General features: G+C 38.1%; 1 protein-coding gene across 1 annotated transcript in view; it reads right to left on the minus strand.

The window, feature by feature from the left end:
* The window catches only part of asap2a (ArfGAP with SH3 domain, ankyrin repeat and PH domain 2a), a 257,441-nt gene that overhangs the window by 135,536 nt on the left and 108,504 nt on the right, over positions 1-13,401 (minus strand). The window contains exons 3-5 of the mRNA XM_063037946.1: positions 10,249-10,394; positions 9,443-9,517; positions 4,747-4,796 (exon numbers count right to left, since the gene is read on the minus strand). Coding sequence (XP_062894016.1) covers positions 4,747-4,796; positions 9,443-9,517; positions 10,249-10,394 — 271 coding nt within the window. The remainder of the gene's footprint in view (positions 1-4,746; positions 4,797-9,442; positions 9,518-10,248; positions 10,395-13,401) is intronic.

Genomic DNA, 13,401 nt, shown 5'->3' on the forward strand with positions numbered 1-13,401 from the left:
GTAATTATGTAATGAATTATTTTATTTAATAATTGTAATAAATTTAGATCAAATTGTAGAAATTTGTTTTGGCTTTGTCACAAAAGAGTCTTTTTCTGTTGATCAGTGTCAAAAAAGCCAAATTGAGTCTACTGTGATTCAATGTTTCAATGTTGTAAAACAATAAAACATGAAAACTTCCGGGGGAGGGTGGGGGGAATACTTTTTATAGGCACTGTATTCATCCTGTTTAAAAGTACATTAACATTTTAATTATTGTTTCCTTTTCCCTTAATTTTAGCAAATGTTTTTCACTCATAGAAATGCTCACTGACAACCATCTAATCAGAACAAAGATTACTGAACTATTCTGGAGGTTTCAACTATGTTACTTGTGAACTCTTAACAAGTGATTTTTTTCCAAAATTAAAACCAGAAAAATACTATATTGGATACAGTTTTTGCAGATCTATAGGGTTTCTATCCTCAATCTGATGGGCACCTATTAAAACATGTTGATGGTAGGGATTATTCTGGACTGATTCAATTATGGATAGCAGGTATTAATTAAACTGAGAACTAGCCTTCAGGAAACAAAACTTGTTCACTATTTAATTTCCAATGATACTTTAAGACTATAGTGATACTTCAACAATCATTGTGTGATAGTGGTACTTCAATTGGGTGAGGACCATTCTGATTCTTTATCATTGAAACTACAAGCGGGTAGCTAACAGATGAATGCACATGTTTATTGGATACACAAGAAACGCTGCAAATACCAGAAATATGAAGCAACACACACAGAATGCTGGAGGAAGCCAACAGGTGAAGCAACATCGATGGAGGGAAGTGAACAGTCAATGTCTTGGGCCGAGATCCTTCATCAGGACTGGAAAGAACAAGGGCATAACCCAGAATAAAAGGTTGGGAGGGGGGGAGGAGGAGCACTAGTGGGCAGGTGACAACTGAATCCAGTTGATGGGGTGAAAGTCAGGAGGATGGGGGAGCAGAAAAGATAGGAATGATGTGAGAAGACGGAAAATGTTAAGTGCAAGAGGCAAAGAGCTGGAGAAGAAATATGATATGACAATAGACAATGAAATAAAGGGAAAGAGGTGGTGCACTAGGGGGAGGAAAGTGAAAATGAAGGGCAGGTTGTGGGAAAGAGAAGGGGTAAATGGGCCACCAAGATAAGGGTAAACAATGAGGGATGGCTCGGGGTAGAATTCCACTTCCAATTTCCACAGTGTCCCCTCTATTGCCATGTTGAGGCTGGATGCAGATTGCAGGAGAAACACTTTGAAGTCTTGGTAGTCTTCAACCTGATTTCAGTGCCTTGTAAAAGTATTCAGCCCCCAAACCTTTGTTCACTTAAGTCTCTGGCTGTATTACAACCAGAGATTTTGATCAGTTTAACTGAGTTGTTATCTGTAAATCACATGCTCTTTTTTTCATAGTAGGGCCCAAAATACAGGGGAAATCATTAGTACGAAAAACTAAAAATTCAAAAAACTGAAATATCAGCAGTTCAAATGTATTCATTCCCCTTTGCTCAGTACTTAGTTGAACCACCTCTTGCAGGTATCACAGTCAGTAGTCTTTTTGGATAAGTCTCTATTGGCTTTGCACAATGTGATGGATCAAGATTTGCCCAGTCCTCCTTGCAAAATTGCTCAAGCTGTGCCAAGTTAGTTCAGGAGCACAGGTGGACAGCAATCTTGATGTCTTGCCATAGATACAGGTGTCCCCCGCTTTTCGAACGTTCGCTTTATGAAGCCTCACTGTTACAAGTCCCTCCGCGACTCCCTGGTCCACACGTCCCTCCCCACGGATCTCCCACCCAGCACTTATCCCTGTAAGCGCAAGTGCTACACCTGTCCCTACACCTCCTCTATTACCACCATTCAGGGCCCCAAACAGTGAGGCCACACTTCACTTGTGAGTCTGTTGGGGTCATCTATTGCATCCGGTGCAGCCTCCTCTACATCAGTGAAACGCGACGCAGATTGGGGGACCGCTTCGTCGAGCACCTCCGCTCCATCTGCCAAAACAGACAGGATCTCCCAGCAGCCACCCATTTCAACTCTGCTTCCCATTTGCACAGCTTGGTAATGTTGAGTCAGCCAATTGGATTCGTCTTGGTAACATTCTATCCAGTAGGATGCCATGAAACATTCGCGAGAGCTTGGTAACATCAGAATTCTAGGAGACAGTAGCTTGATTTTGAGTCTTTTGTTAGGAAGGGTTGGAGTAAGGAGGAGGTGTGGAGAAGAGCACAAAGGAAAAGTTGGAAAAACCGCTCGAAGGAAAGACCTCATTGTAAGAAATGCTTTGTGCAGATGAATGGTTCCAAGGAGGAAGTACCAATACTTCTGAGTCAGCCAGTTCATTCGTAACAATCTTTAAAGGAAGTTCATACTGTCACTGGTGTCTCTCACGCAGAAAGTGGGTTAAGCGCATGAGTAATTAAAACGAACCACACAACAATCCAGAAATTAGCTCTAACGTTTATACGCACATTTCGATAGGTTTAATTGTAATGGGTCCTTTTTCTATTAACTGTTTGTTAAAATTGAAATATCTGTAAATATACTTCCACTTTAATTTTATGCCAGTGTAAGGGCTGTTATTTCCTGGCAAATGATAATTTTGCATGGAACAGTATTTATACAGCATTCACCATAATTTCCATTCCCTCATCAGAACATTCCAACCTTCCTTTCGGTTGAACCCAAATCATACGGACCCTCCATGTGTTGCTTATTGAAGGTGGACTTCTCACCATTACCCATGCAATGCTGAGTCACGCGGCTGTTAGCCAGAGTTAACTAACAAGCCTAGTTTGTTACAAGCCACAATGGGAGGGTTACACGCTTTTGTCCACATTTTAGTTTGGTCTATGAAAAATCTATCATACTGTTGGATCTTACAGAGAGAGCAGTATCTACTCTAATTAATTCATTGAAAACAGGTGACCCTTCAATTTTCTACATCAACAAATTGAGTGAGTTGGTAAGATAATATATAATATTGCACCTGAGGAAAGTTAGCATAATAATTACAAAGAGGGTGAATACTTTTTCAGCCTCACAATTTTGGATTTTATTTTTTTAGTAAATTGTTGACAGGTTTTGGATTTTTTTTCTTTCGATTTGATATGATGCCAATTTTTTTGTAGATTTCCTCAAAAAATCCTACTTCAATAAATTTTAAATTTAGAAAATGAGACAGTAAAATGCGAAAATAGTTGTGGGGGTGGAATACTTCTTCAAGACACCATATTTCTCTTAATGCCCAATAACCAGTCTTTTCTGTTCTACCACGTGCTACCCACCCCTTGTTTTCCATTATCCCTATGCCCCCTTTACCCTTTTACTCCCCTCCCCTGCCCTCACAACCTGTCCATCACCTTCATCCCTCTGGTTCAGAATCAGAATCAGGTGCAATATCATTGGGATTTGTTGTGAATTTTGTTACCTCCCCAACTTCTATCCTTTATTTCAAGATCTCCTGTTCTCTCCCATCAGATTCCTCCTTCTTCAGCCCTTTGTTTCTTCCACCTTCTTAGAATGTTCTTTTTATCTATTATTAAGGATCTCCAGCACCCAGGGCATGCCCTTTTGTCACTGTTACCATCAGGTACAGAAGCCTGAAGGCACATACTCAGCGATTCAGAAACAGCTTCTTCCCCTCTGCCATCCGATTCCTAAATGGACATTGAAGCTTTGGACAGTACTTCACTTTTTTTTAATATACAGTATTTCTGTTTTTGCACGTTTTTAAAAATCTATTCAATATATGTAATTGATTTACTTGTTTATTATCATTATGTTTTATTTTTTTTCTCTGCTAAATTATGTATTGCATTGAACTGCTGCTGCTAAGTTAACAAATTTCATATCACATGCCGATGATAATAAACCTGATTCTGATTATCCCTTCCCCCATCCTCCTGCCTTCTCCCCTCACTTGGATTCATCCGTCACCTGCCAGCTTGTGCCCCTCCTACCCTTTTATTCGCACTGCTGTCCTCTTCCTTTCCAGTCCTGAATAAGGGTCTCAGCCAGATTTGTCAACTATTCATTTACCTCCATAGGAGCTGCCTGATCTACTGGACTCCTCCAGCATTTTATGTGTGTTGCTCATGTTAACTGGTGATCATTGAAAACTTCAGCATGAGATCAGGGAAGGCATTAAGTGACCATCTCCTGTATTAATGCATCATTAAAGGCATATCCCTGCCACAGAACATTTAGTCCAGGACATGTCTGTTTTTGTCACTCAATATTCTGTCAAGTTGTATATTCAGGGTGACATTCCTTAACACTTGGACGTTTGGATTGTGTGCTCAGAAGCTGTTAGTCCAGTCACTATTTGAATATTCAAAGGGGTTCAGTTGGTTGGAATGTGCACCCTTTGTAAATATGAAATTCTGCAAAGATACCTGTCTTTATTCAAGTAAACAGAAGATTATAGCTATTGAAAATACAATTAATCACTTATTGTTCCCTTTGTGTTCAAAAAGTATAAAACACTGTGCTTGGAGGGGAAAACTAGGATCTTGTCCCGAAGATCTGCTGTTTTAATTAAAGCCTATGTCCCAGTTATAGCTCCCATGTGGCACAATTTAGTCATTTACAACAGTAGGATCAACAAATGTCTCAATTCCTGAAAAATGCCCGTTTTCAGTGCTTATTCTGTGTAAAATAAAACAGCTGGCCAGACATACAACTTCCTTATGATTAAATAAAAAATTAGACTTACACTTTTGTTTCATAATCCTTCCAGGCTTTATCAAAAGGCTTCTTAAGATCCTATAGATGGAAGTAGTAAGATGAATAAGTATTCTATTTTGTGGAGTACGTAACATCTGATCGCTGCAACAAAGTAATCACATCTTGATTTTTTTGAAACTGGACTTGCAATATTTTCTACCTATACCAAGTCAGAAAGAAGTTTATATTCAGCAAAATTAAAATACAAACACTTATTCTCAATCAATATGCACCCAGCAGAATCCATTTCCCCAAGGTTATTTTTCTCATATATAACCAACAGGAGGGCAAGGTTGCAGTATTAGCATATACATTTCTAAAAGAAAGATAAGTTGTGAAGAGGACGTGAGGAATCTACAAGGGAATATAAATCGACTGGGTAGGTAAAGATATGGGAAATAGAATATAATGTAGGAACAATAAAAATGATCTACTGGTCTAAAAACGCTTCTCCTCCTTGTGCATCTGGATCCTTGACGTTCTCACTTGCAGACCCCAGTCAGTTCAGACTGGCAACAACTTGTCCTCCACAATCTCTATCAACACAGGTGCACCACAAGGCTGCATCCTGCTCTACTCGCTTTACACTTAATACTGTGTGGCTACGTATAGTTCCAATGCCTTACTTAAGTTTGCTGATGACACCATTATGGAGGCCGAATCAAAGGTAATGATGAATCAGCAGCCATGAGGGAGATTGAAAATCTGGCCTCTCACTCAATGTCAGCAAGATCAAGGAGCTGATTATTGATTTCAGGGGCAGAAAACCAGAGGTCCATGAGCTACTCCTCATCGGGGGAGAGGTGGAGAGGGTCAGCAACTTTAAATTCCTTTCAGAGGACCTATCCTGGTGCCAAAGTAGTGTTCTACTTTCTTAGAAGTTTGCAAAGATTCTGCATGTCAAACTTTGACAAACTTATATAGAATTGTGGTGGTTGCATCAAGGCCTCCTATAGAAACACCAATGCCCTTGTGCAGAAAAAACTGAAAAAAATTGTGTATACATTTCAGTCCACCACAGGTGAAGCCCTCCCACCATTGAGCACATCTACGTGAAACATAATAGCAAGAAAGCAGCATCCATCATCAGAAACCCCATCATCCAAGGCCATACTCTCTTCTCACTGCTGTCATCAGGAAGGAGATACAGGAACCTCAAAAACTATACCACCAGTTTGAGGAACAGTTATTATCCCTCAACCATCAGGCTCTTGAACCAGACAGGATAACTTCACTCACCCCATCACTGAGCTGTTCCCACAACCTAAGGACTCACTTTCAAGGACCATTTATTACATGTTCTCAATATTTAATGCTTACTTATCTATTATTTTTTTTCTTTCTTTTTATATTGCACTGTTTGTTGGCTTTTGCACATTTGCTGTCTGTCTACCCTGTTGGGTGAGGTCTTTTATTGATTCTCTTGTGTTACTTGTAATTACTGCAATGCCCACAAGAAAATGAATCTCAGGTTTGTATAACATGACCCGCATGTACTTTGATAATACATTTACTTTGAACTTTGCGATTAAGGGAAAAACTTAAATGGTGATGGATTACAGAGCACTGAGATGCAGAAATCTGAGTATCCCAGTACATTGTTCACAAAATGCTAATCTGTAGGGTGCATTAAGTAGCTAGGAAAATCAATCAAGTGTTAACATTTATTGCTAATAAATAGCAATGTACAATAGCAAAGGTGTGATGGGGGTATGCTTCTGTTCCATTGGAAAATTAGTGAGACCATATAAAGAAAAAGGGGTATAATATTTGTCTCCTTAATCAAGGAAGGATGTTCAAACATTGAAATAAGTTCAAAAAAGGTTTACTGAGCTAATAACTGAAAAACCCAGAATCTGACTTATGAGTAAAAGTTAGACAGGTTAAACTTATATCTGCTGCAGTATAGAAGAGACAAGTTTAAAACCTAGAAAATCTTGTGGAACCTCAACAGGATGGTTTATCTTGCAGGAGGAGCAAAACTTGGGGTTACTGATTATAAGGAAGGAATCAAAATAAGAATGAGGTGGAATCTTTTCTGTTAGTGTTTTATCTATCTTTTCTGTCATGTTTTATCTATCTTTAGAACACTTTTCCCCAGAGGGCAGTGGAAACAGAGTCTTTGAACATTCCTAAGACAGAGACAGACAGCTACTTCCTAACAAAGTAGGTAAAAGACAGAAATACAGAACTGAAGTTACAATCATATCAACCATGATCTTATTAAATAGTGCAGCAAGCTTGAAGGGTGATGTGGCTTACTCACAATTCATTCGTTTATATGCAATATAACAAAAATCACTCTTGGGTAGCTGATGATAGTACAAGGTAAAAATAGATGACAAATGTTGATCACACAATTACTTAAAATATTCCACAATTAGTGTTTTCTCATTGTAACAATTTAGATCATTTAACAAGTGTTTTTGTCTTAATAGTACATTTGCAACTACAATTATTAACTGTGAATTACTGCCACTGGCAATTGCAATATATGGCTGGATCTATTCAATCAACCAGGAATACTTAAATATTGCAACCAAGATTACTGAGATCAAAGCACAACATCAACCCTGAGAAATCACTGTTTTTAATACCCTGCTGTAAATTGGTCAAATAAATTTGTTATTTTTATTTTTTAATTATCACAATATGTTGATAAAATTCATATTTTACAAATTAATCTAATGCAAATAACTTTCAATGTACAAATGTAAAAAAGGAAGCTCAAGTATGTTCACTGATATATTGGATTTTCCATTCTGTTACATTAAAATGATAATGTTTTCTTTAATAGAGTTAGCTTCGGTACTGTGCACAAGTTCATTTATGATTTTAAAACTTCAAAAGAGTAATGAGTGGTGCTGCTTCATGGAAAATGTTTTATTGCAAAAGAAAAAAATTGAGCACTGATCACCTTCTTATGGCCAAAGAAGAAATCCTTGCAGGAATTCAAACTAACATGCACAAACAAAATATAAGCAAGAGTAGGCTACTCAGCCCTCTCAAACATACTCTGCCATTTATCAAGATCATGGCTGACTTTGATCCAGTCCCCACACACAAAACAAAAACGTGGTCCATTTCTTGGCACAAGCAGGCTGTTTCATATCTGAGGAGTTCTGAATAGATTTAAATGATGTGGTAACATTTAATCCAACTTTGGAAGATCAGTTGAAAATGGGTAGGCCCAGGATACAGCCCTGATGAACTCTTGCAGTGATGTTCTATGTTGTGAAACTGACCTTCAACAACCAAATCCATGATGCCAAGATCTGCCTGGTTACTTTTGATTTCTTGGAACACCTGATGTCACAAACAATCACTCCCACCTCACCAATAATCTTGTGACAGCTTCCACTGCTTTAGAGTCAAAGCACAGAAAACAGCCTGTCCATGCTGATCATCAAGTCTGTGCTAACCTCATTCAGTAGTACTTGGTCCATACCCCACTATGACCTGATGATTTTAGTGTTCATCAATAGCAGGGTTTTCAAACTATTTTTATGCCATGAACCAATACCATTAAGCAAGGAGTCCATGGATGCCAAGTTAAGAACCTCAGATCTAGATGCTTCTTAAATTTTGGGAAGGTACCCGTTTCCACCAGCTCTCAGGTAGTGTATTCCAACTTACATTCTCTGGGTGAAAAAGAAATCTTCAGCAGATCTCCTCTAAACCTCTTACTCAATCTTAAATCCATGTCCTCTGGTCTTAAAGAATCTGCTAAGAGAAAAATGTTTGTTCTATCTACCCAATACATCTCAACTAGTGTATCAGGCCTTCAAACAGCCTCCTATGCTCCAAGAAAAACAACAGTCAGTGAACTATTTTATCACACAGCACTTAATGTTACATTTCTTTGTTTCTCAATACTTCGTTAAAGGAGTTGTAATTCACCAGACTGGATGTGCCCTACTTTTTAAGTGGATGGGATTAGACCTGAGCAATTTTCCACATTATTGGTTATGCAATTATTCTGGAACAGCTTGGCTAAAGATGCAGCTAATTCTGGAGCACAGTTGTCCAGTACTTCAGTTGTGATATTATATTACTAGCACAACCTTTATTAACTCTACCAAGGACAGTCCCAAGCCCGGCTGCAAAAGCAGGGGGTTTGGGCATGGGGCTAGCAACCCATCCCATAAAAATCCAGAGTTTCAGAACACCAATATAAGCTCATTCCTGGGAGAGGAAGAATCTTTGAAGATTCAGGGCAACTTCAAAGATAAGCACAGGACAGAGGTTTCTGGCGAGTTGCTGTCCGTCGCCTATGCCTCAGTAGGGGTGGAGAGCTTAACTAACAAATAACCTTTGTTGACAAGAGAGATAGAAAGAAGTTACTTCGAAGTGTGTAAAATCCAGGAAATAAAAGACACTGCTAAAATCAGAGCCAAGCATTAAAAGAGAATTTTACAGCAAAGGCAAGCCTGGTAATTTAGAAAATGGGGTAATTCAATATTGCAAACATTTGCCAATTCTTCAAAGATTTTGACTGCACATAATGTAGAAATGCAGTTACATGAGAAACATCACTCTGATCTGTCTTAACATTTACAGACCTACAGATCTTGCCACAGTTTAACAGTGAAACAACAAAAACTTTTATCCAACAATATGTGAAAAATTTCAAAGTGGAATCAATTAAGAGTCCTTTGAAAGTTATAAAGATACTACAAACTTACCCCTTTAACTCCCTTCAGATCTCCTTTCAATAAGCTATCCAGAGGAAAAGTGATGATATTGTTCATATTCTGAATCTGCATGGTGATAAATAATCATTTTAATTGCTAACTCTACAAATATAATTACCTACCAGTCTTTTCTAAAAATTATTATAATGGAGTATCCTTCTATATGATACAATGCTGTGCAATACCTCAGATATTACATGAATATTATTTTAAAAGTTTAGATAATATTCTTAAAATACAGAATGTAGGAAAAGGGGTAGTTTTCATCAGCTTTTATTTTGAAGTTCATTGGCAACATCTGTTTTAACCTAAGGGAAAGTCAGCTTAATATGGTGCAAAAGCTATTTTGTAGGAATTACCTTATAAATTTCATTTAGAAACACAGCACGGTAAGAGGACCTTATGGCCCAATGAACCTGCACCAACAAATGACACCCATGTGGTCAGTTAACCTACATCCTTAGAATGTAAGCAGAAACCAGTGCACCTAGAGGAAACTCGTGTGGTCACGGGAAATTGTAAAAACCTGTTACAGACAATGGCAGAATTGAGCCTGGATCCCTGGCATTACACTAGGCGATCCCACCGCACAAATTCCACTATACATTCCATGGTCAATAAATTCTTCAAAAATTATAAATAAGGAATACAATATCTATATTTTAACTATAGAGAGTATTTAATTTTTTTAAAATTGCATAGAGAAACTAAACAGAGAGTTTAGTTTAAAAATTAAAATTTTAAATTAAAAATTTAAACTGGATAAAATGCATTAAGATACAAGTTTAGAACCTTACCAGGTTTTTGAATAGTGCAGTTAACTCTTTTGTGAAGACTGAAAACTTCAGAAAAGCTGTGCCAAGATCAGGATCATCACGACAGACACAGTTACCACCAAACTTCTCCAATGCTTGTGTGTACTGTTCTTCATTTTCTACATGCCCTGCACAAAAGGAAAATAATTCATGAAAGCGTAATTTCTATTTACATTGTTATTATACCATGACGGAAGTGACTACTTGTTATTAAATCTGGGCAGCTTAACATTACAACATGGATTTTTCTTTAAAAGTAATAATAGTTACTTCAGTTCAAAGGTTCAAAAGATGTGAAACTAGATTAATGCCATTCAGATCAATTTGCATATATGTATTACTGTATCTTTACAAATACAAATACTTTATTCGCAAATCCTAGTAGAAAATGTCTATGAAAGTTTCCCCTTTTAAATTACTCTTGCTCTCCTAGAGGATGCGCAATTACAGATCAAGTTTGCTTTAATAATTTACACCCATAGTCTTCACTGCAAGTTCCATATACCACTGGAACTTGCAACTCCCATCGATTCTCATTGTAGCTCAGGGACCAGCAGCCAGAATGAAGGCAAGAATAGGTCAGGCAAGTGGAGCAATGCTAAATGGGAAGAATGGGAAAAGAGCTCTCAGGCAGCTAAAGGCAGGAGGTCCATGGAAGAGTAGGAGGAAGATCTACAAAAGTTGATGCTTAATGTCACCAAATATGCTCAATGTCACTGGATAACAACTTGATGCTTAATGTCACCAAAACCAAGGAGATGATCGTCGATTTCAGGCGGTCTCAGCCTGAGCACACACCCCTCAGCATCAGTGGCTCCACAGTGGAATGAGTGGAAAACATCAAGTTCCTTGGGGTGCAGATCTCGGACAATCTCACCTGGTCCAGGAACACCAACTGGGATTGTGAAACGGGCCCAGCAGAGATTGCACTTTCTGAGGAAGCTTAAACAAGCATCACTCCCCACTAACATCTTAACTACATTCTACAGAGGCATGGTTGAGAGTGTGCTGACCTTTTGCATCACAACCTGGTATACCAGCTGCAGTGCTGTCGACAAAAAAGCCTTGCAGAGGGTGGTTAGGGGAGCAGAGAAGGTTATTGGGGTCTCCCTACCTTCTGTCCAAGACATCTTTCAGAGTCAATGCCTCCAGAAGAGACGGTGCATCATTAAAGACCCCTCACACCTTCTCCATGAACTGTTTGTTCTTCTGCCGTCAAGCAAACGTTACATGAGCATCAAAACTAAAACCACAAGGCTCCTCCCACGGGTGGTCAGATTGCTAAATAGCTGCTGTACCTGACTCTGCTTTGGACACTTAACTTGCACTTGACACTTATAACTTGATTTTAACTGACATGTGGCTGTTGTGTTTTACTATTTATTGTTATGTTTATTATTTAGTGTTGCGTTTCTTATGTTATGATTGCACTGCTCCTGAGAAATGCTGTCTCATTCTGCCCTGCAGAGCTGATGTACGGTTAGAATGACAACAAAGTTTTTTGAATCTCGAATCTTAAAAATGGTTCAAGGACAAAGAAGATTATGGGTGCGAAGGGTCAAGTGGAGGGTGGGTGAGGAGGGCCAGTACCCAAATCTGCGTGCTTGTGAGTGCACGCAAATCTTAAACACACGTTCATCATTTTTTGTTATGTGTTTAGTAAAGGATTATTCTTCTTGTCCAAAATATTGTGCTTCCATTATTTGAAATGCTCTGTAAATGTTTTGCGTGGATTTAGTAGCTCTATTGGTCTCACACTGAAGGCTCTCTGCTAACATGGCCTCCAGCTGAAAGATTAGCAAAGATTATTAGTTTAAATGATGAATGGAAGGCTTATAATGAAAAAGAAGGAATAAATTCAATATGACAAATCAATTCTATTAATTGGTTTGTATTCCAATCTATCTGGTTAACTCGTTCACACTTCAGTTTTTATTTTAGATTTTTACTTACTTGATTAAGATTAAACAGTAGGGAAGAATAGCAAATTCTAATATACACATTAAAGTGCAAAGAAACATTTCCCATTATAATTTTAACATTATAACTTATTGTAATGTAGCTGAACAATGTGCGGACATTGAAGACAGCCTCTCCAACAACAACACAAAGAAGACATTCCAACTGGTGAAAGATCTTACCAAAGAAAAACAAGCCAAAGTAAACACTATCCAAGACAAAAATGGCAGAAGTCTCAAAGAAGAAAAGGAAATAAATGGAAGGGTGGACAGAGTACTGTTCAGACCTGTACAACTACCAGAGCAAAGGGAGTCCAAGCGTGCTGAATGTACAGGAATCTTCCAATGAGGATGACTATACGATCACTGGCAGATTACTAGGCAGATAGGCATATTACTACTTGAATGGTGTCAAGTTAGGAAAAGGGGAAGTACAACAAGATCTAGGTGTCCTTGTTCATCAGTCACTGAAAACTGGCCTTCATAACAAGGGGAGTTGAGTATAGGAGCAAAGAGGTCCTTCTGCAGTTGTACAGGGCCCTAATGAGACCACACCTGGAGTACTGTGTACAGTTTTGGTCTTCAAATTTTTTTTTAGTATAATTTTTATTGAGTTTTCAAAGTGAATACATGAAAAGATGATATCTACCCTCCCCCCTCCCCTCCCCTTAGCCCTTCCCCCCGATATATACTCCTACCTAAAAAGAAAGAAAGAAGAAAAAAAAGAGAACCGCCTGGATATTGGAAGGTTTCCACATGCTCCATGGGATTCAAAATAAATTTAGTATATTTATTTATTACTTTCCCCAAGGGACCAAGATCTTTATCATCGGAGCAACTAAATATGCCATCCTATCTTTTGTAAATAAGGGCGCCAAATATTCAAAAATGTTTCATATTTATCTCTTAAATTATAAGTAATTTTTTTGAGTGGAATAGAACTAACCATTTCATCGTTCCAACGATTCATACTTAAATACGAATCGGATTTCCAAGTAACTGCTATAGCCTTCTTAGCTACTGCCAGTGCAATTTTTATGAATTCTTTCTGATATTTATTCAATTTAAGTTTCGGTTTTATCCCTTCAATATCACCTAATAGAAATAATACAGGGTTATATGGAAATTGAGTTCCAGTAATTTGTTCAAATAAAACTCTTAAATTTATCCAAAACGG

This window comes from Mobula hypostoma, chromosome 2 (genome assembly GCF_963921235.1).
Source record: "Mobula hypostoma chromosome 2, sMobHyp1.1, whole genome shotgun sequence".
Taxonomy (NCBI): domain Eukaryota; kingdom Metazoa; phylum Chordata; class Chondrichthyes; order Myliobatiformes; family Myliobatidae; genus Mobula; species Mobula hypostoma.